Source organism: Oncorhynchus mykiss, chromosome 12 (assembly GCF_013265735.2).
Source record: "Oncorhynchus mykiss isolate Arlee chromosome 12, USDA_OmykA_1.1, whole genome shotgun sequence".
Classification (NCBI taxonomy): domain Eukaryota; kingdom Metazoa; phylum Chordata; class Actinopteri; order Salmoniformes; family Salmonidae; genus Oncorhynchus; species Oncorhynchus mykiss.
Window position 1 is genome coordinate 73,787,183 of NC_048576.1, and position 27,744 is coordinate 73,814,926.

The window sequence follows — 27,744 nt, forward strand, 5'->3', positions numbered from 1 at the left end:
GTGGAGCCTCTATTCACTCAGCTCTGCATGTGTGTGTGGAGAAGGGGAGGCAGGAAGAAAGCAGAGAGAAGGAGGGAGTGGGGGGATGGATGGAGGGAGGAAGGGGGGCAGTGAGATGGGAGGAGAAAGAGGGGAGGGGGGCTCCTGGTGATCTCTCCAGAAGGGGATAATGGGAGAGGAGCGCAGGGGCAATGGCTGCCGTGTAGTACCCTCCCTGCACAATTAGCCAATCAGGAGCACGCTCTGCCAGCCAGAAGGACGCATAAAAGAAGAACATTGCAGCAGAGGCACAGAAGGAGACTGCAAGAGGAGCTGGGAATATTACACACAGAGCACAGCCGAACCACAACACCCTCCCCTGGACACACCCTGTTGGGGATCACTGCTTCTCTTTTTTTCTGAACCGTCGCCCACGCCACTCGGAGAGAAAACTCTCCCTCATCATCATCCTGAAGAAAACCCCTTTCTCCTCATTTTCACCCTACAGAGGACACCTACCAATCTCCAAGGGCTGAGATTCCCCTGGTGAACATTGTCTTTTTTCCTTTTTTCTTTTTTTTCTTTTGGATTTGGACACGGGCCTCTCCACAGTAAATACACAGGCCAGCTAATATAAAGACCACAGATCATAGTATTGACTCAACCTACGGCTTGAAGACCTGCGAAACGAAGAAGGACCTAGATCACTCTCATTGTATGTCAAGAATGGTTACTGTACGTATGCCTCATTTTTCTCTTCTATTTGCAAGGATGGTGGATGTTGTAGCAGCAGCATGCATTGTATAGGCTACATTCTGGAGCGCAGACCCTTTGTTTTCCACTTGATTGTATTGTACACAAACACATATACATGAATGCATATAGCCCTATGTATTAATACACATATTGAATATGATATAATATGGTATATATGATAGGCTAGCTAGCTATAATAGTGGTATAAACAAACACACATGTATTACACACAATATTTATAAGCTATAGTGGCCTAAATAGGCTTATTCTACTGCTCTCTCGGTTATGGGATATTGTCTTGACAAGATTAACGATCGATGCTGGCAATTAGGAATGTCATGCTGAGCGATGCGCCACGGCTGCCTGCGCGAGGCTCCATCCCTGCCTGCATCTTCGACGCTGGATAGCAAAATGCTTTATTCTGACATTTTACAGAGGACTATATATTTGCTTATCATAGGCCCACTAGGCTATATCAAACTCCATGGCTGCATTATTTGTATACACATTTTTCGCAAGGGCGTAGGGGGCAGAGGGTGCTGAGGCCGCGTGCGGCTGCTGCTGCTGAGCTGCGTAGAGAGTGGTGGGGGGGAGGAATGTCTTTCTCCGCCTGCCCTGCCTGGCACAGCACAAGGATGCTCGAGACGGATTTCTGAGACAAAACATGATGCCTCCGTGGCTGAGGGCCCATCGAGAGCAAGGCAAAGGAAAAGGGTCGAGTCACTAAGGGAGGGGGGGGGGGGGGGGGGGGATTACGGATCCATTGGTTTGGATTGAATCAGGCAAGTCAAAATTCCTAAGGGTTCTTGTTGCGATGCAACGGAGTAAATGGGATGGACATTTCAGAGGCCGCAAAAAGAGGGATGGCGACTAGCGTTTTCTTTTTTTACAATATTTTTTTTTTTACCCATCCATCATAACACATTTTTTTTTTTTTTTGTTTTTTTTAAAGCTAGCGCCTATTTGAATCACGCCTGTTTGTTAAAGGGTTTATGTAGCCTTAGCAGAGTTAAATTAGCCTAGCTCCTAGCCAACGGCCGAATTGGGCGTGCCTCTGCTGGACTCGAGCGCATAATGATGGCACGCGCTGGTTTTGGTCTCAAAGCTTTCATCTCCAAACATCCTCTTGACTTAATGACGCTGCCTCCAATTTATTCCTGTCAGCAGGTGGAATGATTTACCGTTGTATTGTTCTCATGGTCAAGTAAAACTGGCGTGCAAGGAGCAAGCTAAATATATAAAATATGATTAAATAACTCATTTTTATGCTCTATATTTATGCTTTATATAAAAGGCTAAATATTTATCAAGTATGATTTATGCCTATATTCTATCGTCTTAATTTACAGATTTTAATGGCAGGTGCAGGTAGAACCCCATTTTCTCTTTTAAATAATAGGCTACTACAATATCCAAAGGGATATAATAATTTGTTGCAACCAAAAACACAAATACGGCCATTTAGAAATTATACGCAATATAGGCCAACATAAATGATCGAATGACCATTCCATGGGACTTGGTAGCCTACTGCGATGGTCGTGTAGGCCCAAAATAAAATCTAGTAGCCTACATAATAGAGCACGAGCACGACCATGTTTATAAACTGAAGAGCAGACTTATTTTGCAAGTCCTAAATCTTTGAGATCATAATAATGCAGTTATTTCATTCAATAGTCCACTTGATAATTACTTAGACCTATAGCTTCAATATGTTTAAGCTGTCCTTATTGAATAGTAGCCCATTTCTATTTCATCAGTGTTTGCCCGTAGAGCTGGGCTAACAGGCAGGCCCAGAGCCCAGTCAGCGTCATGCACGTAGGCATATAGTTCCTGTCCACATGTTCCGCAGTCCTCCGTGAGCATTGCCTGTACCGCAGTGCCAAGCAAATAAAACAGTTGAGTCAGATAACCTTCCCGAGGCGCTTCCGCGATTCAAGGACAAGGACAGCAGAGGCCACCAAGTGTAAACGAGCCTAAATAGAACTGACGCTATGAGTTTATAATATAAGATGTATCATGTATTTACATGTATTGTCAAGTGATTTCGTCTAGAAAATCAATCCACCAATGGAGAATGACTGGAGGACTAAATCAGGTTTAGCCTAAATAGATTTTGATTTATTTTGAAATACTCTATATTTACTTATTCAAGATGGCCCATAGGGAACTGAAATAGACTCGTAGGCCTACATAAGAATAAGAGACCTTCATTTCTATGTTGTTTTTATAGGCCGAATTAGATTTTTCCCTCTAATATGTCCTACAAATATATGTTGTACATTATTTTTGTTATTATTATTATTATTAGGCCTATGACTGACTTACTGGAGCGAAATTATGTTGGCAATTGTGGCGTTCATTGTTCCGGGAGCGTCCTGCAGCCCCTGGCCATGACACAAAGCGCTACTGTTTACATTAATATTCATAGAGCTGCCATAGTCTCTGCGCGCGAGAAGAGGAGGAACGGGTGGCTCTTTTGTTTGGTTGTTTCAATACCTTTATTCAGCAAAAAGGCGCTCGGGGTTGTGAATTCCTACAGAGCGCACATGTTTTGTTTTCCCAAAATAAGGGGAAGGGGTAGAAGATGTTCTGTCATATAAATGCGAACAATTTTAAATGCGTGAAAAGAAGCGAATGAAGCATTTTGAAATGTCACAGAAAAGGCTCGATGGTTTGGACAATGCATTCTGGCCTAAACGGAATCGCCTGAAAGCCACTCCCTACTTCAGCACTCTGGATAGCGCCCCTGGTTTCAACGAAAGATACACACACAAACACATTCACAGGGAATTTGCAACATGGCTTATGTCTGTCATAAAATGCATTGACAAACGGGGAAATTGTTTTAAAATATCACATTCTCCTAAAGAAAAAATATAAAATATATATATATAGACATAGGCCTATTAAAAATGTGTGTTAGTGCTGAGCGTTAGTTATGTAGTATGTAGGATAAGGTTGTGAGTGTTGGGCTGTGACTTGTGTTGTCCTGTTGTTTTACAGCTGCCACCATGATCCCTTTAAGCTGTAGAGAGTGTGGCTAATGCCTTTTGTTTAGGATAATCCTGTAATCTGTGTTATTTAGAAGGCCCATTTACAACCCCAGCCTAGAATCCATTTGCGATTCAGGCCTTCCAAAATAATGATTGATGTATATTTTAAAAACAAGGGTGAGAAAGAGAAAAAAAAGCCTTGGAAATCAAGGCCTTTCTCTTGAGCCAAACCTTAGTTTAGTGAATCCCCTGTCTTTGGTGGTTCCAGGAAATTAGATTTTCAAATGTTTTTCCTCGTTTTCAAGTTACTCAAATGAGACTAATGCACTACCATTTTAGGTGGGTTGTATTGTGGTACAACAATGTCTGCAATAGTGTTTTTCTGATGAGTTAGCACATGAAAAAGAGAACCCAACAACTCCTAAATAACATGAAATATTCAGAACCTAGTATTTTCTGATGGTGTTGTTGTCAACAGGAACTAACCTTTTTTAAATTCTCTCTCTTACCTTATCTTACTCAGAGATAGAGGTTATTTTCCATGACTCTCCCAGTACAGTGCGACTGCATCACCCATGAGTGACAGTGTTGTCACCAGTGGTAGCACTAACAGGAAGTGTGTGTAGCAGTAATATAGTTCCTCATATCAGTGGGTAGATAAGCCGAGGCCTCCTCCTGACCTCCCATTCTTTGCTAAGATAGAATTTGTTGATTTATTTGTTACTGCCACAACCTGATTCATTTTCTCTTGGGTTGATTTACAGATAACAATCTTCTGAGCAATGTTTTTTTATGCTAGGAATGTTCCTGAACACGAAAAGAGTCGATGCCAAGCACATTTGACATTATCAGAAGAATCTAATGACAAATCCCTTTTTAGAATGTAGAGAGCAGTCTTGACTCCAATGTATGGACCTGTGTTTGATTCCCATTGGAAACACTTAGGAACAATAAGGCCTGGCGTGAGAATCTCAGTTCCATCTGAGCCCAGTCTTCTGGCTGATACAATTACAGTGATTTCCGTAAAGGGTAATCACATCGTATGCATTGACCTTTATCGGGACATGACAAAAGCTGGCCTGAATACTGTATGTGGCAGACTGCTGCTTTTCCTCTTAGGACAGGTCTTCATCTTCCATTTGTAGGAAAGCAACAGCAGTCATGTATGTAGACAAGGGGAAAGCCAATTTGAAGAAGACGACGCTGCCCGTATCTGTATTTAGATTTGGGTCATGTAATGTTGCTGTGTTTTGTAATTGAGCATTGTCAAGTGTAGGTGATCTGTGTGCTGTGCTCGCTCCACTCGTCAGGCAGAGAGAGGAGAGGAGGTAGGGCTCTGGGCTCTTGTTTGCGTGCGAGTCTGGGTCCATGTGTAGGCGATGCTGAGGATGCAGTCCATTAAATATTAAGGGAGATCTCTCAGGTCCTAGAAATAGAAAAAGAAAGGCACATCTAGTGCCGGGACAAGGAGAAGAAGAGCTTGCCCAACCAACAGTAGAAATCTGAAAGTGTTGGGGGTTGTGTGTTTAATGCGTTTGTGTCTGGTTACTCTCTTTGCTGTCATTCACCATGATTAGCAAAATAAATCATGAATAGAATTAGCCTATCAGAGGTGTGCTGGTTGGGCCTTTATCTATGACCTCATGGGTTATTGCCTACATCCTTGCCATATCAGTACTTGGATATTGTTATGGATGTAGTTGATATTTTCCACTAATTTCTTTGTAAAGGCTAACATGTTCTGATGAAAATTACGACTTGTTCTATTTGTAGCATCCTAAAAGCACTCTTCTGTTTTTTTCATCCTCCTGCTTGTTGGCATGGAGATGTCAGGGTGATGTTAGATGTTGCTTGTGTCAGCCAGTCTCTCCCTCTGTGTCTCTGTGGCCAGTCTGAGCCTGGGAATTATATCACTTTAGAACTTGTCACTGTGGATGCCTGGACTGCCACACTGAGGTCTATTTCAGTTGACAAGTCAAATTTGCTGGGATTCGGTGTCTTTCTGCAAAGGGCTGTAATATTTGGTCAGTTCTGTGACAAATTCAGAAAATATTAGTATTTCCTTTAGTTTCGGACGTTTGTGTGTTACATGGTTACACATATTAGATAGATGCATTTTATGAATCTATTTATCATACCCATGTGGACTATTTGTTCTTTCCCATTATGAATGAAGGATGATATTTTAACTGGGCATTGTAGAACCTTCTGTCCATGTTCTGTTCCAGTGCAGTCCCTAGATCAGCAGATCATACCGCTCTAGTCGAGACCAAAGAAGCCCATAACATGTGTATTGTATGATGGATGTCTAGTCGACTTTGCAGTAGCTCTCATGTGCTTCTTAGATATGTGTGTTTGCAGTGTTTTATTTTTAGGCTGTCATAATTCACTCCCTTTCCCTTTCCCTCTCCCGCTTCCCTCTCCCTCCGATGTTCTCTCCCTGTCAATGTCAATTTGACTTAAATATATTCTCTGCTTCCGCAAAGCCATCGAACATTAATACATGGAGAAAAACAATATCTGCCCAACAGAGATGGATTATGTCGTTCTCTCTGCCTCTATCTTTCTGTCCGCGCACGCATGCACGCACGCACACACACATGCACGCACGCACACACACATGCACGCACGCACACACACATGCACGCACACACACACACACACACACGCACAGACAACCAAAAGTCAGCCAGCCATTAGCAACAGTCTTGAAGCCGCTGTTACCTGGGCAACATGGTTCAAGGTACAGCTCAAGGCAGAAATCAGGTTAGAAGGAGGAGAGACAGAGACAGAGGAGAGAGAGAGACAGAGAGGGGCATGAGCACGGAGGGGGGAAACAAGATGGGGGGCACTAAGAGCTACAACAGGGCTTGGGGAATATCATCAAAGCATTGAATGCTTTTAGAGTAATATGTCCATAGTAGGGGAAAGGAACACTACTCAGTCTCCTCCATTAAGTTGAATGGATAAACATCAAAAGAAAACCCTGCCACGCAAAAGGGAAAATGACGAACATAGACTATAACCAAAACAACAGACAAACAGTAGTAAAGCTGCTGGTAATATTGTATCTTCCTCAAATAATTCTAGAATCTTAGGCTACACTGTGAGACCTCTGGATCTTTGGCGGTAGAAGCCTTATAACACCCACCAGTCAGAGACCTGCAGTCACCATGCCAGCCAGGCTCACAGATACCAGCCTGAATAATGGTACTTATTTAAACCACACTTCCCAGGTACACTATACCAGGAAATGGAACAGGGAGCCAAAATGAACATTTGTATCAGTTTGGGTGGAGCCCAGGAGGCCAGTAATACAGGGACAACATCTCTGTACTAGCTTGTTTACACAGTCTGTCAACAGATAATATTCTAGACAGAATGGTGAAAAGGAGGAGTGGATGAATGGAATAGATGGAGCAGGGAGAGAGGGAGAGAAAAGAAAAGGAGAGATAGCGGGAAGTTTAGTTTCTGACCTGCACACAGCTGTTCCATGAAGACAATCCCCTGTGGGTCAAATGAAGCAACATGGTGTACTCCAGAGCAACACACAATGACACCAACACACCTCTAGTGGGCACAAATACTCACTCACTCCATCCACTCGCACAAACAAGTTTGAGTCGGAGTCACAAACACACACTTACAAAAGAAAGTGAGCACACTAAAAGCCAGAATGTATTTATGGGGTTGAAACGTTCCATGTGGCTACATGACAGCCTTCAGAGACGTTAGACCTGAGCAGATTAGACCATGTCACTTTCTCTTTTGTCTGCCATGTCAACCTCCCCGTCCCAACGCCCACTGCTCCACCTGCCCCACCACCACCAATACTTAGGACCCTGCAATGATGTAATGCTGTTTGACCCTGTGGCTGGATGGATAGATGGAGGCTGGGGGATGGGAGGAGGAAACAGGGGAAAAGGACTGTGACATCTGCAGGGCCAGAGGCAGCGAGAGAGAAAGAGCGGGGGAGGAGAGAGGAGGGGAAACGGGGAGGGAGAGAGAGGGGTCTGTGTATAGTCTACTGCTATCCCTGCCTCGTATCCTTCCACCCCTCAGCTGATGTCTGACCTCTTCCCTAGCTGACAATGACAGAGCGGACATTCATTCAATGAGTCTATATTAAAAGGCCTACTATCAACGCCCCACCATTACTCTACTGTGTGTTATTACTGCGGATGTATATTATTTGTACACAGGGTTCTATATTCTTCCTTTTCCTCAGCAGATAATCAGCACCATGGAAACCCAGGTGTCCAACGGTCCGAGCGGAACCAGCCTGCCTAACGGGCCAGTCATCAGCACCAACGGTGCCACAGACGACAGCAAGACCAACCTAATCGTCAACTACCTGCCTCAGAACATGACCCAGGAAGAATTCAAGAGCCTGTTCGGTAGCATCGGAGAGATTGAATCCTGCAAACTGGTCCGAGACAAGATTACAGGTATTCATGATGCTTCAGCAGGTACAGTTGATGAATAGACAGACAAACAAAATCTATTTCTAGTTGGAGGATAACAAATAATCACATACAGCATATGTACCTGTAGGTACAGTTATTTTGGTGCAAAAACAGTTTCTAAAGGACCATTATCGATATCTGTTTTCAACGATTTAGGCCAGAGTTTGGGCTATGGGTTCGTAAACTATGTGGATCCCAATGACGCAGACAAGGCCATCAACACACTCAACGGTCTCAAACTGCAGACCAAAACAATTAAGGTAAGAGCACCTCTGCTTCCTGCTTTTCAACCTGCGCCACTCTCCATCTTCTCTGCTTCAGTACGCTGCGGAAGACGAGGAGAAAGGCGGGGAGCAACTCAAAGAAAGGGAGGTGGCGAGAGAGGCAGAGAGAGGCAGAGAGAGGCAGACGTGACAAGAAGGGAAGGAGGAAAAAACAGGAGAGGTCACAGGAACAAAGGAAGTGAGCAGAACAAGAAATGAGAGAGGGAGAGTGGAGAGAGTGGAGAGTGGAGAGAGAGAGAGTGGAGAGAGGGAGAGTGGAGGTCAGAAAGCAAGGGGCTAGCAGCATGCAGAGGTGATTGTGATGGAAATGTAATCAGGGAGTCTCACTGTGGGGCACGGGGGTCAGTTCAGGCTCCCCCATCTGCCTCCAATCTGGCCTAATTAGGGGGCTTCTTTGTCCCCAATATGGATGGGGGGGGGGGGGGGGGGGGGCAGATTAAACACTACTCCATCCGTCCCTCCGCCCCCCCCCCCCTCCTCCCACCTGATCAAAGTAGATCATAGATTGGGATAAAGTGCAGGCTTAGTTCAAATCAGACTTCTGAAAGACTGGGGCAGAGAGAGTCAACAGCATGAGGAGCTGGGTTGGGCTTTTGGAGTTATACGGCAATCATATTGTTAAACATTATTTCTACAATATGTTTTAGTTACATTAGTGTACAAATACACATATATTGTATTTAGGGGGCAATAATGATATTATTACTACAGTTAGCAATATAATACCAAAATTATTGGGCCGATATAAATTACAGAAAATGTATACATTTTGTGGTTGTTATTAATGTTGTTGTTAATGTTGTTATTGCAATTGTTAAAATAAATAAATGTTGATATTATCAATAGGGCTATTTTGAAAATCAATTAACATTATACAGTCATAAAACAATGACCAAACAAATGTCATATTTCCACCAATGCATTGTAAGATGGCGGGAGGGGGCAGGAAGAGTAAAGGGTAGGGAGTAGTTTGGGGAGCAGAATGCCAATGGCAGGATTAGGGGCCATATGGGCTGCAGGCACCATCTGTACTGTAGGAGAGACAGGGAGAGGGTTAATTATAGGGTAGCCTCCGCTACCCCCCTCCCATTCTCTAGCACCCCCAATCACTGCATCACACACCCTGTTCACACACACTCTACACAATACTGGAGTCCTGCACACTCACTGCACCATTTAGAATGAGGACAACTTTATTCTCTAAACTCAATGGGTCAAATACACCCATCGGCTATGTGTTGTGCAAGGTATGATAATACTCTAAATGTTCACTCTCAGTACAAATGTCCCAAACACATTCATTCAAGTTATACTGTACTTGTATATGTGAGTATGTGTTTATATAATAAGGAGTTCATGTTTTAGTGAGTTGACAGTCGGGGATGCTGTCTTGTGATCTATTTATATTGTTTGCTGGTTGCCAGTGGAGCTGTTCTCCCTCGAGGCTGGAAACAAAGGAAAGAGGCAGGAGAGGGAGGGGAGATCAGCCTATCTCTGGCAACACTCGCTCCCTCTCCCTCCATCCGAAACAAACAGGCAGACCACTCACAACAATGCACTGACTCTCACTATCTATCATACTCTCTCACTGGCTTTCATACACGCCAACGCATGAATGTGTAGACATTTTCATAATCAATCTAAGTCACACTATAGTCTCACCATAGAATACTAATGTTAACTTTGCACAACGGTGGACACAATCAGTCACAAAGCGTTCCAAAAAACAGTCTCACACATTGACAAAAAAGACGAGTAAAATTAATATTCATGCATGCTACAGAGCCAGCAGCATACCACCCTGCAACACCACCCTGGTTTGCTTCTGAAGCTAAGCAGGGTTGGTATTGGTTGTTCCCTGGATGGGAGACCAGGTGCTGCTGGAAGTGGTGTTGGAGGTCAAGTAGGATGCACTCCTTCCTCTGGTACAAAAAAAATATTCCAATGTCCCAGGGCAGTGATTAGGGATATTGCCCTGTGTAGGGTTCCGTCTTTCGGATGGGATGTTAAACAGGTGTCCTGCCTCTCTGTGGTCACTAAAAGATCCCATGGCACTTATTCTAGGGGTGTTAACCCTGGTATCCTGGCTAAATTCCCAATCCCCATCTTATATTTTGATCATTCATCCTGTAACTATTCCCCTAGGTTGTTGCTGTAAATGAGAATGTGCTCTCAGTCAACTTACCTGAGTAAATAAAAAAAATGACTATATGGTTTTATGTACAGTAAAGATATGAGAAACCTTTGATTTGATATCAGTGTTGAAATGTGTGTTTCTTTGATGTGCTGTAGGTATCGTACGCCCGTCCCAGCTCAGCATCTATCCGTGATGCCAACTTGTATGTGAGCGGTCTGCCTAAGACCATGACCCAGAAGGACATGGAGCAGCTGTTCTCCCAGTACGGACGCATCATCACCTCCCGCATCCTGGTGGACCAGGTTACAGGTACAGCCTTAACTCACTTCTGGCACAACTGACCCCTACTCTAACCTACTATTAGCCTATTCTAACATACCCCTGACCTACTTTAATTCTACTCTAACATACCCCTGACCTACCCAAACTCTACTCCAACATACCCCTGACCTACCCTAACTCTACTCTAACATACCCCTGACCTACCCTAACTGTACTCTAACGCACCCCGGACCTACCCTAACTCTACTCTGACGTACCCCTGACCTACCCTAACTCTACTCTGACGTACCTCAACTCTACTCAAAACGTACCCCTGACCTACCCTAAGTCTACTCTAACGTACCCCTGACCTAATCTATTTCTACTCTGACGTACCCCTGACCTACCCTAACCCTACTCTAAACGTACCCCTGACCTACCCTAACTCGACTTTGACGTACCCCAACTCTACTCAAAACGTACCCCTGCCCTACCCTAACTCTACTCAAACGTACCCCTGACCTACCCTAACTCTACTCTAACGTACCCCTGACCTACCCTAACTCTTCTCTAACGTACCCCTGACCTACCCTAACTCTACTCTAACGTACCCCTGACCTACCCTAACTCTACTCTAACGTACCCCTGACCTACCCTAAGTCTACTCTAAATGTACCCCTGACCTACCCTAAGTCTACTCTAAACGTACCCCTGACCTACCCTAACTCTACTCTGACGTACCCCTGCCCTACCCTAACTCTACTCTAACGTACCCCTGACCTACCCTAACTCTACTCTAAACGTACCCCTGACCTACCCTAACTCTACTCTAACGTACCCCTGACCTACCCTAACTCTACTCTAACGTACTCCTGCCCTACCCTAACTCTACTCCAACGCACCCCTGACCTACCCTAACTCTACTCTAACGTACCCCTGACCTACCCTAACTCTACTCTGACGTACCCCTGCCCTACCCTAACTATATTCTAACGTACCCCTGACCTACCCTAACTCTACTCTGACGTACCCCTGACCTACCCTAACTCTACTTTGACGTACCCCAACTCTACTCAAAACGTACCCCTGCCCTACCCTAACTCTACTCTGACGTACCCCTGCCCTACCCTAACTATATTCTAACGTACCCCTGACCTACCCTAACTCTACTCTAACGTACCCCTGATCTACCCTAACTCTACTCTAACGTACCCCTGACCTACCCTAACTATATTCTAACGTACCCCTGACCTACCCTAACTCTACTCTGACGTACCCCTGATCTACCCTAACTCTACTCTAACGTACCCCTGACCTACCCTAACTCTACTCTAAACGTACCCCTGACCTACCCTAACTCTACTCTGACGTACCCCAACTCTACTCTAACGTACCCCTGACCTACTCTAACTCTACTCTAACGTACCCCTGACCTACCCTAACTCTACTCTAACGTACCCCTGACCTACCCTAACTCTACTCTGACATACCCCTGACCTACCCTAGCTCTACTCTGACGTACCCCTGCCCTACCCTAACTCTACTCTAACGTACCCCTGACCTACCCTAGCTCTACTCTAACGTACCCCTGACCTACCCTAACTCTACTCTAACGTACCCCTGACGTACCCTAACTCTACTCTAACATACCCCTGACCTACCCTAACTCTACTCTGAACGTACCCCTGACCTACCCTAACTCTACTCTGACGTACCCCAACTCTACTCTAACGTACCCCTGACCTACCCTAACTATATTCTAACGTACCCCTGACCTACCCTAACTCTTCTCTAAATGTACCCCTGACCTACCAAGGACTTATCCTTACCTACTCTAACTTACCTCCCCCTAACCAACTGTAACCCTACTCTAACCTTTCCCATCTCATTGGACCAAGTCAAAGTCATGACTCACCCCTCCTCACCCCTCAGGTGCTAACATTAGCTTGCTTTCTGACCCCGGAGCAGGTATATCGCGAGGAGTGGGCTTCATCCGGTTTGACAAGCGGAACGAGGCAGAAGAGGCCATCAAGGGCCTGAACGGCCAGAAACCCCTGGGCGCAGCCGAACCCATTACGGTGAAGTTCGCCAACAACCCCAGCCAGAAGACGGGCCAGGCCCTGCTCACCCAGCTGTACCAGACCGCTGCACGTCGCTACACTGGCCCTCTGCACCATCAGACTCAGCGCTTCAGGTACTGCCCCCACCACCACCCAATCTCCGCTCTGACCTGTCTGTCATCTGACCCGACACACCTGCCCTGCTGGAACGAGCACTACGGCGCTCGCTCATCCTATCTTCCTCTCTTTCTCTCCCTCTTTTTTCTTGACTTTCTTTTAAACTGCAGCCTCATCCCTCCATTTGGAAAGGGACCAGATCCAAATAACAGCACAAAACCAATGTAAGAGACCCCCAATGTATCAAAGCACAAATCAAATGAAAACAAAGCAAAGTGGTCCAAACCAGTCAAATAACATAGTATCTACTAAACAAGATGAATAAATTACATTTAAATGAATAACACAACGCAGATCTCCAACACACACACACACACTTATCTGCACATTAACAAACTGATTTGCATAGTGCGTTGTTGTGGTTCACAAAGGCTAGGCCATGCGCTCTGTGATGGGTTGCTGTTGGGATAGACAGATGGCTCCTCTACAGTACAATGAAGGGGAAGGGCGCCCTCTGGAGGCCAGCTGGCAGAGGAGCAGAAGCTGCATGTTAAAAAGCCTTCCTCCTCTCAGTCCTCACCACTAACGTCTCCACCCCCTTCATTTCTCCCTCTTGCGTTGCAGACTCGACAATTTACTAAACGCCAGCTACGGAGTCAAGAGGTAAATGCCAAAGGTGTACTTTGTAAAAAAAAAAAAATCAAAAAATATTTAAAAAAAAATACATCCATGCCTAACAAACTTCAAACAAAGTGACTGGAATACCACCTGCTGCCTTCACCTTGAAATGACAGATCATGATAATATTCCCTAATTCCCTATTCACACTGCCCATTAAACTGAGAAGTTATGTAACAACCAGTCCAGACAGTAATACAAATCTAAATATGCTAAGCAGTGTCTAGGGTTGTCTAACAGCAGGGTATTCTGGCATGGCTTTGTTTATAATCTTTTGGTTCTTTCTTTTGGTTTGATTACGTAATGGATCTGATGTGTGTGTATTTCTTTATGAACTAACATTATCAGTTTCGGTTTTGCTTTAATGTCCCCTTTATTCCGCCAGCATGGACATACCAGATTGCGTTTGCGTCTTCTTCTTTTTGCTCCAATTTTCCTATGATTTGATTCGAATTTGCTTTCATCCCTCTCTAGGTTTCTGTGTTTTGTTCAATATTGTGATTTCCGTTAAACATTGGGATTTCTGTGTCTAATTTTTGCAGAGGCTTTGGTCAGCAGAGACTGTGACTAAAATATGCAGAGTGTGGGTGTTTGTGTGTCATAGAAGCACAGTGTGCTGTTTTGTGTGAAAGCAGGTAGTCTGGAACCACTGTGGTGCCCTGCCCACACATATATTCATCTATCTACTCACTGCAGAAAAAGTGAGGATGGAGATCGATTGGGTCACCAGACAGACTCCATGCCCCTCCGACTACCAAGCCTTCAGCGCATATCATAGCTAGAAACATGGCCAGTATATAGAGAGATGATTGCTGTGTGGAACTTCAGAATGACACCCAATGTAGTTCTCCCTCTCTTCTTCCTAGGTTCTCCCCCATCACAATCGACAGCATGACCAGCCTGGCGGGAGTCAACCTGACCGGGCCTACCGGAGCCGGCTGGTGCATCTTCGTCTACAACCTGTCGCCCGAGGCTGACGAAAGCGTCCTGTGGCAGCTGTTTGGGCCCTTCGGCGCCGTCACAAACGTCAAGGTCATCCGTGACTTCACCACCAACAAATGTAAGGGCTTCGGCTTCGTCACCATGACCAACTACGATGAGGCAGCCATGGCCATCGCTAGTCTCAACGGCTACCGCTTGGGAGACCGCGTGCTGCAGGTCTCCTTCAAGACCAGCAAGCAACACAAGGCCTGAGAGAGAGAGCTGCTAGCTGACGCCAGCTCCTTCAGCCAGCAGGGAGTGCCACTGAGCTCCCTGTTACTATCACTCTACATGGGCCTGGACTGAGTCTCTCTCTCTCTGATGCACACTCACCTATACACATACATGCACACACTATCAGACATACACACACTATTAGACATATTTACACATACAAACATACACAAAGTCTGAGTTTCAAACAAATACACTAGTAGAGTTTTTCTTTTCTCTTTACACAATGCTAGTCCTTCCCTACGTTTGCCTGGATTGAATTAGTAGGGGTGCGTTGGGTAGTTGGTCTCTGGGGGTGGGGGTAAGAGGCCTCGATGAGGGAGACAGTCTAACGAATGTGACAGAGAATGTGTGCTGAGTGCTTTGATTGAATTCAGGCAAATAATGACAAAAACTGCTGAAACAAAATGATCAAAAATCTAAAATGAACTACAAACATGTGCAATTTAAACCCCAAACTCTTACCCCACGAACTATCCCATTATCTTGCTGGAGAGAGTGTAGTCACTTTTTTTTTTACACTTGGGCATTTTGAATCAGTGATTTTTTTTAGATCAAAGAAAATTAATTAAAAACAGTGTTCTCTTGTATACGTATATTAAAATATAACTATATATTCAATATTTAAGGTGGTTATAATAGCCGAGTATGTAAGCATTTTCTAGAAACTTTTACTACTGTTCCTGGCTCAACATTAGGTAGGCTGTGACTAGCTATAGGGCAGTTGCTCTACCCTATTAAGGACAGATCCAATATGATTTAGGTTATCAAACTGAACAGCTACTGGTCACAAAGACAAGCAGCCTGAAGGCCACCAGAATTACACCCTCGCTACACAACACAACACAGTCACACATCAGCCCTGTTAGGGGGGAAACAACACTAGAATACTGAACATCACTGACATCTAAGAATCTCCCTGTATTTTTTCACTCTGGTTCTTCTATCCAGAGTAGAATGGATGGATTCCACCACAAGCAGAGCTGTCTGTGTGAACAACGTAGAACATTGTCCCAGCTAGTGTTCCCATGGAGACAGTGTTCATGTACAATTCTCTGAGAGACTAGGGACTGTGAGTTTAGAGCAAATCACAGAGCCACTTTACCAAAACACCCAACCAGATATAACACCCCTCCAAGGGAATGAGAAGGTTTTTACAATTCAGTGGAAATTATTGGCCTGGCTAGGTAGACTCAACATCACCATTACGCACAGATCAGATCGAGAGGACGGTAGTTTTGACTTAGGTTGAGATTCCGTTATGACTCTGAGCAGTGATATCTCCTCACTGAGTCCTAGAGGGTGAGACAGCTTCTTGCCTATTCCTCAGTTTACTAAACACTCCTCAGTTTCATTCAGACCCCGTATATGACACTTTATAGAAGCTCATGAGAATCAGTTTCTATTCACTCTCATTGTAACCCTGCCTGCCCTGTCAAAATAGAAGAAACCAAGCCTGCAGAAACCAACAGTGACAAGTTAGTTTATCTCACATTGGAAACTCAAAAAGTTATTTTTGTTGATTTGCAACATCTGATCGGCACTATCACCTAGCTGGAATTTTTTAAAAATCAACAAACCCATGGAAATAATTTATGACACCCCTTGATGAAAATGTAACGACAAAATAGTCTTGGTTGGTTAGTCTGTTAGAAACATCTGACGAGACGTTTCATGGGGAGAGATATGATTACAATATAAAGACATCTGCATATAATAGATGAAATAAGGTAAAGTGTGTTCAAGACATTTTTGCTTTTCTAAATAACGCTGTGTTAGCCAAAGAGGACAACCATCTCTTTGAAAGGATTACTTTAGAGATAAATCTATTTTTATACATACAAAATGAACAAGACCTTGTGCTGAATTTTTACAGATTCTTAAAACTCTGAAAGACTGGGACACCGCATGGCTGTATTTTAAGCCCTTTGATCTTTGAGAGAGGGAGGAGCGTGTGCATGCCGTGTATAGGTGGGGGTCGAGGGAAGGGGGCGAAGAAGAAAAGTTTTATCTCACACAACCTTACTTTTTCAACCACAACCTATAAACAAACTTGAAATAGCAAAAAAAAAAGAACATAAACAAAGACATCGGAATAGAACAAATACACATCAGCACAAACCAATTCACTGATTCGGAATCAAACGTTACAGAGACAAATCTGCATTACTTATACTGCCATCTTTGAGTGTAAACTAGACAAACACATCACTTTCTCTGAAGTTGTGTACAGTTAGTGTTGCTTCAATGATTGTACAGTGAAGTGTTATCGCTTTCACAGGAGACACTTAAATCAGGCTGCAGTAAAGACAGTCAGTCGCCCAATGATTTGTCCTCACAGACACCTTGGGCTGGTTCGAAACAGAAAGGCTTGAAGTAGATTCTCAATGCAAAGATGATTAGGTATATTTGAATGAAGATTTAGCCAAAGAATTTGGAATATGAGTGTCAATAAGAAATAATTCAGTCTATACTAATTACTAACTGCTCCCCTGATAATTATTCTATAAACCATTATCATTTATTGCATGAAGATCCCTTATCATTTTAAATCCCCATAGCGCTTGCAGAAATATGTTGTTCATATCAAATTATATCAGAATGGACTAATATCTTTTGGTTAACATATCTGTTGAGTAGATATAATTTAGCCCATTTGCACAGGTGCTTACCACAAACCTACAACAATGTATACAAAGAATTCACCTTTCAGCAAAAATAACGACAGTTCCACACAAGTGTCTCTTGAACCTCAATACTGTAATACTCACACCATCCGCTCATAATAGGAATCCAATACATCAGAGTATGACAGCATTGTTTCAGTTTAACCCTATGCTCTTCCACCGTTACACCCTCAGCCTCTAACTCTGACCATTTCATTTCTTACTGTGCCCCAGTAGTATATTGGTGGTGTGCCAACCAAAACAAACATGAAATGTCATACATTAACACCCTGTCATAATCTAACTCCACACCTCCCTTCCCCATTCAATTAGTTGTGCCCATACTCAAGAGAAGGTAGCACAGTAGGACTGATACAGCATCACTTTAAGAGACCAGATGTGAATCTTGGGAACAGAACAGCAAATAGGCCACGTTGCTGACCTGCAGTTGAAGTAGTCCCACTGGTGATATGGGGTAGAGTCCCAGCCCAGTTCCCCCACACCCTAGACCAACAACAGGCCCTAGGCCACACCCTAGACTAGAGCAACAACAAACTTTCCCATCTTACACAGCCAATACAGAGACCCTCTTCTCTTCCCACACCTACATATGGTAGAGAGCCAAGGACAATGGCAGGAGACAAATGTACTGCACCGCTTGAGCAACAAATAATCATCTAAAAAGACAAAAAAACTTTCCTATGGAACAGTAAGTGCAATGTGCTTTGTTTTTATATTGACTGAGAACAAAAAGATATATATATTTTTTAAAAGAAAAAGAAATTAAACATCACACTGAAATGGTTTGCGGAAAAGGCGGAAGGATCAAATGTAAAGAAATCAAAGTGTTAATTCACCGATTCATTAAAGAGAATCAAACAAGCACCGATGGAGAGCTCTGAAAATGTCCACAATCCCAGCCCCGGATTAGTGCTCTGAACATGCAAACTAAAACTAACCGCATATTATTGGGTGAATAAAAAGAGCAATTTAATTGAAAAGACCTTGAAAGGGATACTGTCTAATATATCATCAGTTTTAGCCCACGTCGATTTTAGAATATAATTTTTCCTGTAATTGATTGATTTTCTTTTACATATCAAGACTCACATGTTAACTTTGCGTATTTGTGTTGTTGACGTTACCATAGGACACATGGGTCCAAGATTTTATTTGGTTGCTTTGATTGGGTAATTTATTTTTTCATTCCATTATTTAATTAGTTGCAGTTGTTAGTGTATGCAGATTTTAGACTTAGTTAGAATTTTATTTCAATCAAAATGTGTTCAATTGTGTTTGTAAAAGTCTGTGGTAGCTTTTGTTGCGACATAAATAATTTAAACAAAAAATTCAAGATAGCGCCAACAAACTTGTATTATTTGGGCGACTTTAAGCTTGTAGTTTTAACTTATTGTTAACTTAAAAACTATTTATTGCCTCGTATAAAGTATGTTTTGTGTATATTTATGGTTTATTTCATTATATTTGCAAGTTTAAAAGATTTTAAGTTTGCCAAAATTGTGGTTACATTTTCTTTCTTAAAAAGGGAACAAATAGATTTAAAAAACAGCTTTAGAAGTACGATTTGGAAATGTTCTCCATAGTCAAAGAATGCACTGCTATATTTAACTAATTGAAGTGTATAAACATACATGCTGTGTGCTAGATGTTATGCCTTTACTGCCTGTGTTCTGTTTGTCTTGTTAAATGAAAACCTTTTGATTATTTAATCTAATCACAGTCTTGTTTTTCCAGCCACTGAGAACCCTGGGGAGTGTCAGTCAGGACATGGGCTGGGCCTGGGGTGTGGCCTATTGTTGGCTCCAGGGCGGAGCCTGGACCTTAGGCAGTGCCTGAGGCTCCATGTGCACTCAGCATGCTTTCCCCTCCTACTGCTGGTGAACGGAACTACTGTAGTTATTAGAAGGACCATAGTACCGAACTCCAACATGACATCAGTTCTATGTACAGTAGTTCCAACAGCAGCCAGGAGGAAAGCATCGTTGGGGGGGGTTACTCGTATAGGAAAGGGGTCAGTGGTTCTTCTGTTTCTCGACCAACTGTATTTTGTGTCTATTTATTTAGAAGAGGGGACACAGTAACTTAGTGACGTTCTTCTTACAACATTTTCCTGGAATGGTAGAACAAATCAAAGGAGAAAAATGATCAAAACAGATCTACTGGCATCAATGTATCAATGTCAGTAGGAAGATATCAAAATCTCATACTTCCAAACATGACCAAATGAACAATGACAAAATGTAACAAAGAAAATAATCCTTTCAGTTTAGGATATTTATTACGGGATTTCAGCTGAAGACGCTTGAAGACTTTTTCATGGAATTGTTTAATTATTTGTACTTTACATGCCAGAAAAAATAAAAGGTTACATATCTGAGTGACCCATGTTGTTTTTACAAGATGACATTGAGTGTTGTCGTTTCCAGAGGGTAAAAATGCAAAACCATTGATGCGCATAAGACAAACTGCCCACCATCGTCATAATGCACATCATTGGCATAATCTACTGTAGTATTGGAGCACAGTTAACAATATACTGACTATCCTGCTTAGATACAGTACAACTCGTTGATTGGCAAAGTAGAACATAGGAGAAAACAATTCAGCATACTCAAATTCATAAAAAATATTAAAGGGAATGACAACTTTTTTAAATCTAATTGAAACACTAACCCTAGACAAACAAGTTAAAGCAACAGACAAGTAGGAGTAAAGAACAAGCAACCATTTTGAATCTTCCAGTTTGTGAAGCCAGAGTGCAGCAGCGGGTTGTTGCAGAGAAGGGAGGGAGGCTAGCATGTAGTCCATAAAGAGAAACCTGAGAGAGAAATGACTTATTTTCAAGCAGAATTCATAAGAAATCCTCTCAGAAACAAATGGTTCTGATCGATTGGAAATGTAGCACAGTGCCTTACTTCTCATAAATTGTTTGCTTTCGCCGTTGTGAAATTACCAACTTGCCCCTTTTTATGTAAAAATGATCAAATACATGTGCAAGGATGTCCTACGAAAAGACTGGCTCCTTGCACAATGCATGTCTTCCTCTGTCCCTCTGGCCTGTTAACATCTTCTGTTTCAATGTCTTCTCATTTTCCTGCTTGCTTGTGCCTCCTTGCCTTGTGTACAGTTGCTAGCTAGTTAGCACTTATTTTATTTGGAAATTTTAAATGTAACCTTTAACTAGGCAAGTCAAAAAGAGACAAATTCGTATTAACAATGACGGCCGACACTTATTTGCACAGTTTTAATTAAGCTACTCGACCCGATGAGGGAAGTAAGCATTATCTAGATTGGCTCGTCCTATTAGGTGGACTTGAATGCCATATATGTCAGATCTTTTTGAAGATCCTGCACAAATACAACTATGTGGGCTGGAGCCAACAGTTGATATAATGATTCTAAGTCGTCTGATTTGAGCTTGGCTCTCACTAGCTATGCAGAGTAGAGTGATGATTGAAAGACAACATGAAGTAAAAAAAAATAATATATTAAAACAATTATGAAGGTAACTTCTCCCCCCAGGGGTTGTTGTCCATAATTATAGGGTACATGATTAAACAATCACCGTGCTAGCCCTAACATGTTGAGTATTTATAAAAAGTTGATATCCACATGTAATTATAAAGTACTCCACTGCTCTATAAGTCCAATTGGCCTGGCTTGTAGCTAGCTACCTGTTGGTGGGGAGCACTACAGCTCTGTGTGTCCGTGCAGTACTTCGTCCAGGCTGGCTGGCTCCTGGCACACAGCGGGGGTGGTGAACTCCATGAGGTACTCACAGCGACTGGGCTCTGATGTGGACGTCACCACCGTCTCCTTCCCACAAGTCAGCTTCACCTGACCCACACAGAGAAACATTAACCCTTCACTACATTCACAGGACATGTCGTGGGTCAGCAGTACCTCAAGAGTAGGGACCTGTACACTTAGCGTGCACAGATTGTGTGAATTATCATGCACGTTCCCCCACCCAGCACCGCATGAAACGTGATTTGACTTAATCCACTTCATATGCTCAGCAAATTAGAGTGTCATAAGACTGTCATAAAGGTACAACTTTGGGCTGGGAGGGAAGTGGACTGGAGAATATAGACTTACTGTGGTGGACCTGTTGGGGCCCTGCCAGCACCCCTGCCCATGGTCATACTTCATCACAGAGTATAAATTCTCTTCAGGACCAGCCCATTGTCCCCACAAGCTACAACAGGGAGAGACCGCGACAGAGAATGACCACTAACATTCCTAACAATTTTAGAAGGACCAGTCACTTGAACAGTTAAAGGCTCCGGTAGAATGAAGTGAAGAGGTTCTCTTACCCAAGGTTGGTCTCTGATCCCCCAAACTTAGGTTTCTGGGAGACCCTATTGAATGGACACAGCCTGTAGATGTACCTGATGAAAAAGAAGAGGGGCAGAGTCTTCGATTTCATCTTTGGGAGACTCAGTTTCACATTCTTATAACAGATTATTTCTCTCACGAAGGCATAGACACACTATGGGTATTTACAGAGACAGATTAAATATACGTACTCGCTTGTGGATAATTCGTAGCACTGGCTGTAGAGGTATGCAAATTCTGCACTTGGCCCAAAGTCAAAGCCAATCTCCTTCTCAAGGTTCCTGCAGATCCAAATAAATTCAGGACCACAGATTAATGATTGACTTGCAGACAACAGGGTACATACATTTGCGTTTTCAAACCTAATAATACTCACTTCATTTGACCGTCCACTTCCCGGAGAGCCCTCTCAGCTTCATCAAAATCATCCCTGGCTTTCTGGGCAGCTGAGGAACAAAGACAACAAAGCACAACTTCAAAAGGACAGACCAATGAGACATACAATTCCACAGCACAGAAAATCACAATTCAGATATTTACACTTAAAATTCTGAACCCCCTACTTTGTATATTCAGTCAAACACAAATTGTGTCCCTGATTAAGGTAGTAGTAGTGGTAGTAGGGACTAAGTAGTGTGGGACTAAGGCCAGATTGTAAAACAGATGAATGTATGCACCATCAATAAGGATCTGGGTCTCTGTGTCGTACGGTGGCATGGACAACTCATCGTCCTCTCTTTTCTCTGGGGTCTGCACGGTGGGAGGGACCTGATAATTAAACACGCGTTATGTTACTGGGACAACTGACCACCCAAGCCCTGCAATACTAGCCTAGCTCAGGCCCTTCCCCTCCAATGTGAGGATTTCCAACTACCTTCTCTTCCTCCTCGTGATCATCATCTTCCTCGTCATCCTCCACATCTTCCTCCTCTCCAGCATAATCCTCGGGGTAGTGGTCAGAGTCATGGTCAGAGACAAAGTCCCTGGACTCCTCCTCCTTGGGGGTCTCCACTGGGGCAGGGGGGTCCGACAGGCCCTAAGACACCCACACGGTCACATACCACACTTATATAGCCCATTTCTCACAAAGTGCTTGACAGAAACCCAGCCTAGACACCCAATCTGAGGCTCCAGGATAGACCATTGAACATTCAACTAGGATATGGAAATGACTGTATAACATAAGTCTTCATAACATAAGTGCTGACCTCTGACAGGTACTTGTCTTTGATGCCGCTCCACACAGTTTCAAATGTAGACGTGTCCACTTTGCCTGCTCCTCCCAGCAATCCCTGTAGGAATGGATTAGGAAACCAGAAAAACGTCTATCTTCAAATAATACATTAAAAAAAAAACATCTTAAGACGTCTTACCAAGATAAACTGCACTGGCAGATCATGTGCTCATTTGAACCTACAAAAGGCTCGATACAAGTCAGAATATCTTGATACAAGACAAATGATCTTGATGTATTTTCTGGGCAACTCAAAACAAGTAAATGCAAATGCTTTGAGTAAGCAAGATCATTTTGACTTCATTAATATGTCAACCTGTGTGTAAAATAAAAAGGAATTAATGTGAACCTAACTCACAGCAAAAAAAGCTAAAGAAAGCAATCAAATGTTATTTGTTGCCTAGACTTTTCTGCAAATGACACTCAAGTCTTGAGGAAAAAAAAAACAATACACTAATATTGCAGTCAGCCATGACAGCCTTTATAATATAATGCTTGTGACCACACACACAATCTAAATATTGCACTTGGGGAAAAAAACATCTTAAAGTAGAAATAGAATGAAACAACCTGACATTCTATTATGGTGGCCACTATTGTAGACATTGATCAAGTGCACAAGGCTAAATGTGTGCAAATATAATGTTCACCAAGTAAAAAAAATTCAATAATCCCCCCTCACTCACACGTGTTGAACTTGACAGTAACACAAGAAAAGCAATCTCTTTGGGCTACACTGCACATTACTACATTGTACACCTTCTGCCTGTGGACATCTGTTCTACAATGTGCCAGCGCAGCATGAGACCCTTTGTTGGCATAATTGATCTTTCAGGCAGAGAGTACACCTGCCATAGCCCTTTTTATCCACTATATTGAAAAAGTGAGAAAGCGGGAAAGTGTGTGGTGCTCCTTCCTCCGCTATAGTGGCATCCAGCTTAAGCCAGGCCCAGCTACACTTGATTAACAAGCAACGCCTCATTTTTACCTAATTATCTTATTCTAAAAATTAACCACAGTTACTGTAGAGGGAAAACTTTAGTTCACAGATCGTAGTTAGATAACTTGTTACATTTCAGATTGCCAGGGTCCTGTAAGCAACTAACACGTTATAACTTGAGGAACGGCAAGGAGTCGTATGACGTTAACACTATAGAGAATCGGTCAGGTTACTAACGTTAGCTCATCTGATGTTGTAACGCTAGCTAACGTTAGCTGTTGGACTTTATTAGCCAGCTAATTGTCACACCTTAAACTTGATTATTTGATCAGGTAAGTTGGCTAATGTTGCTCAACATTTCTCTGGGTAGCTAAACGGAGAATTCCATCCAGCTAGCAAGATCCTTAACAATGTTAACAATACTTGTTCCACCACACTTTCTCCCTCACCTCAAACTTTCCGAATGCCAGTTGTTTTTCAGTTACAGCTCATGAAGTATGCTTTGTCACCTTCTCACCCCCATGGTCAGGCTTCTCTCCTACCTCTACGATATCGTTCAGGGGACACGCTGCTGTAAGTTAACTGGCCAACTCCCTTTCCATTCTCTTTCCAGCGCGAGCGCTGATGCTGTAACTAGTCTTTTCTCTCTTCAGTGGCGTGCTGCATTCTGTTGTTATGTGAACGATTGGCTGAACCTTGGATACAGACAGTACTTCTCCAAACGCGCATCACTCGTTCGTATACAGCCAGTAGTTATCCAAAGCCCCCAGCCAGCCAAAATTCTCTCATTGGATCTACACGAATCACATAGGTCACCTATTTTGGATTCAAAACGGCAAATTTACTAGTGTGATAGAACATCTTCTCTTGACTTGAGGGTGAGGAAGATGAGACATCTTACCTGAGTCTCTGTTTCTGTCAGAGAGCCATCTGAATCTGGATCCAGCTCTAGATGGGACTGCAGCTCAGCCACAGAAACACTGGGAATAACAAAAACAACCGTATTAGTCACTCACTGAATCACACTGAAATAGCTCCGAATATATCCAACGCTGACAGTTACACACACTACACACTCACTAGCCATCTGCGTCATCATCCAGCTCCAGAAAAGCCTCAGCCATTCTAGTTTTGTCCTTCTCCATACGGATGAGTTCTTTTTGTTCTGAAACAGACAAAATCAAATCACATACAACTTAGAAAGAGAAATCTTCAACAGGACTTCTGTAATTTACTTCCAAATCAAAGATGTTGAAAAACCTATCTGACTGGAGAGACGATTAGCACTGGGCATTTCACATTTAACAATCTGTCTTTTAACTATAAGAATATACTTAAATATCTTGGTTTTACCGAACAGCACAAAAGTACCCTTTTTTTTGTGTGAAGAAAACAAATACATTGAGAATTTATGATGTGCATAGGTTAAAAGCAGAGAGATAATGGCTTCCAGTGTAATGCCAGAGTACTTACCCTCCCAAGACTTCAGGTGGCGCTCTTTAGCCTCTTTCTCTGGATCCTCCGCTGTTTTTTTCACAGTCCTCAGAGCCTCCATCTTCCCCTCCAGACCCTTCTTACTACCCTGCAGCTCAGTCAACTTGCCCTGCACAAACACACGGATGGAAGTATTTACAAAAACCCTTTGAAACAAACAAACACAAGTCTTGTCATTTCATGAACACGTTCAACGGCAAGGATTTATACCAACTGCTCTATATATGAAATGGTCTCTATAGGCCCTAGCCATTTCCTCTGCCTAACCAACCCCAAATAAATCTACTACCCTTCGGTTGGTTAGTCGCTCACCTGTTTGTCCTCCTGTCCCCTTTTAGCTTCATGTATCAGTTGTTGTTTGAGCAGAAAGCCTTCCTTGGTGATCTCTGCCATTATCTGCAGACTCTCCCTCTCCTTGCGCCCCATCTCCCTAGGGGTCACACAGCCAACCCAATCAGTCTTCACACACACATACTGGAGGAATCGCTCGCCAACACAAAGGCGAATGTTAGTGTTGTAGTCAATATTAAATGTTTGCAGAATGCTGTACGTTTTACTACTGCTCACCTGCAGGTGTTTTGACAAGTGGCACCACTGTTGTACTCGTCTGTCGTGTCACAGCAGTCTGAGGAGAGAACACTTCATCAGCACACAGCAGTTACACACACAACCACAAAAAACTCTGAGAGAAAGGGACGACTGATCCATGGAAAAATACTGCGACAATGTCCTTACCACAGATGCCATCGTTGATCCGGGAGGAAGGGATGAAGGCAGGTCTGAAGCCAGCGTTGGTGCAGTGAAAGCTGCCGTTGGGGCAGGCAGCAGTACCTGTGAAAAAGAATGCAAAGACATTCATTACAGTCAAGACCTTAGTGATAACTGTGCACAGAGGTGTGTAGTGTCTTGATAGTGGGTTCAGTCTGGCTTTACTGATGAGAAGTGAGCGATACTGTACCTGGTTCATCCGAGCCATCCCTGCAGTCGCAGTAGTCATCGTTGACCTGGTCAAAGGGGATGGTGCTGGAGCCGTCCAAACAGGTAAAGGGCTTGTTCTCCTCATAGAACTGTCTCTCTGTCGGGATCGATTGGGACAGGTAAGGGTTGGGTACATAAGAGCTCATCTGAGAGACAATGCACACCTACCAGGTTAAAATCCATGCTCACAATGGGATTCTGACAGCTAGAATAGCATAGACTAGGCCTACCTCACTGGCTGTGATAAGAACCATCACGTTATTTGTCTGAATTCGGGTTAGAATCAGATGCTAACTCACTTGATTGTGGTACTCCGCGTGGACGTTGGATCTCCACCGCTGTGCCAGTGCCCATGACCAAAGCCAAGCTCGTCAACAACAGTAGAAGCGCACAAGACATGATGCAGTATCAACTGGGACCAACTACACGTTCAGGAATTCGCGGCGCTCCTGCAAACATAACTCAAGGTAATAGACAAAGTACTTAAACCCAATACAGCTAGTCCTCAGACGCGCCACCATTCACAACATTGACAGTCGGTCCCATATGAAACCTCTGATACAATGCGTTAGAACGACATTTTCAGAATCATTTAGTCATAATGCAATACATGTAACGATAGGTAACGTTAACTTAGCAAGTAACTGTTAAGTTAGCTGATGAAGGTCTACAGTAGTAGCAGCTAGCTATCAGCGGTCTTGATTTAACGAGGGAAAACTTCCTTTTGAACAATATTTATGAATGTTGTATATGCAATAAAGTATCATGTTCACAATAAAATGGTAAAAACACTTCCACAAATGGTTATTTTCGAAGTAAAAATATGACTAATCATTCATTACCTCTCTTCCGCAATGCTTCAGGAAACGTCTCGTGCGCTCATGCACTATGGTATTTTCTTCTGATTGGACTAGCTTTTGTATCCGACCTGTGATTGGAGAATACTTGTGGCGTGGTGCATGATGGGTAATGTGTTGGAAGCAGCCATGTCAGAGAGGGTGGAGAACCTCTTTTGGCCATGTTATGTGGATTTGAGGTTGCAGACGTGTCTGTCAAAATACTTCGTATTTTACTTAGTGGTGTAAAGTACACTTTACATTTTTTTTGCCTAAAATGACATACCC

The 27,744-nt window shown here is 43.2% G+C and overlaps 2 protein-coding genes across 17 annotated transcripts; one reads left to right on the forward strand and one right to left on the reverse strand.

Moving 5' to 3' along the window:
* Positions 1 to 276: 276 nt before the first annotated feature.
* Positions 277 to 20,010, forward strand: LOC110538429 (ELAV-like protein 3). 16 transcript variants are annotated; one of them, XM_036938367.1, is made up of 8 exons: positions 277 to 714; positions 7,960 to 8,200; positions 8,354 to 8,457; positions 10,774 to 10,927; positions 12,845 to 13,073; positions 13,227 to 13,280; positions 13,681 to 13,719; positions 14,580 to 20,010. In XM_036938367.1, the coding sequence occupies exons 1-8, from the start codon at positions 697 to 699 to the stop codon at positions 14,926 to 14,928; spliced, it is 1,188 nt and encodes a 395-aa protein (XP_036794262.1). In that variant the 5' UTR covers positions 277 to 696; the 3' UTR covers positions 14,929 to 20,010. The 16 variants fall into 16 exon arrangements, with proteins under 16 accessions (XP_036794262.1, XP_036794267.1, XP_036794264.1 ...); XM_036938372.1 differs by having other exon boundaries at positions 14,601 to 20,010; XM_036938369.1 differs by having other exon boundaries at positions 12,848 to 13,073.
* LOC110538428 (glucosidase 2 subunit beta) lies at positions 19,946 to 27,601 on the reverse strand. The gene is made up of 18 exons (XM_021625247.2): positions 27,463 to 27,601; positions 26,920 to 27,069; positions 26,601 to 26,717; positions 26,378 to 26,473; positions 26,210 to 26,267; positions 25,955 to 26,072; positions 25,622 to 25,751; positions 25,229 to 25,313; positions 25,050 to 25,128; positions 23,183 to 23,266; positions 22,849 to 23,010; positions 22,652 to 22,742; positions 22,351 to 22,420; positions 22,166 to 22,255; positions 21,953 to 22,027; positions 21,735 to 21,834; positions 21,311 to 21,473; positions 19,946 to 20,454 (listed from the first exon to the last, which is right to left on the reverse strand). The coding sequence occupies exons 2-17, from the start codon at positions 27,017 to 27,019 to the stop codon at positions 21,327 to 21,329; spliced, it is 1,602 nt and encodes a 533-aa protein (XP_021480922.2). The 5' UTR covers positions 27,020 to 27,069; positions 27,463 to 27,601; the 3' UTR covers positions 19,946 to 20,454; positions 21,311 to 21,326.
* Positions 27,602 to 27,744: the final 143 nt, after the last annotated feature.

Coding starts and splice junctions, on each gene's coding strand:
- LOC110538429 (XM_036938367.1), top strand. Junction 8,201..8,353: donor TATTCATGATGCTTCAGCAG/GTACAGTTGATG, acceptor TCAACGATTTAG/GCCAGAGTTTGGGCTATGGG. Junction 10,928..12,844: donor CCTGGTGGACCAGGTTACAG/GTACAGCCTTAA, acceptor CTGACCCCGGAG/CAGGTATATCGCGAGGAGTG.
- LOC110538428 (XM_021625247.2), bottom strand. CDS start 27,019: ATGTCTTGTGCGCTTCTACTGTTGTTGACGAGCTTGGCTTTGGTCATG. Junction 26,073..26,209: donor ACTTGTCAAAACACCTGCAG/GTGAGCAGTAGT, acceptor TGTGACCCCTAG/GGAGATGGGGCGCAAGGAGA. Junction 22,256..22,350: donor GAAGTGGACGGTCAAATGAA/GTGAGTATTATT, acceptor TTGGATCTGCAG/GAACCTTGAGAAGGAGATTG.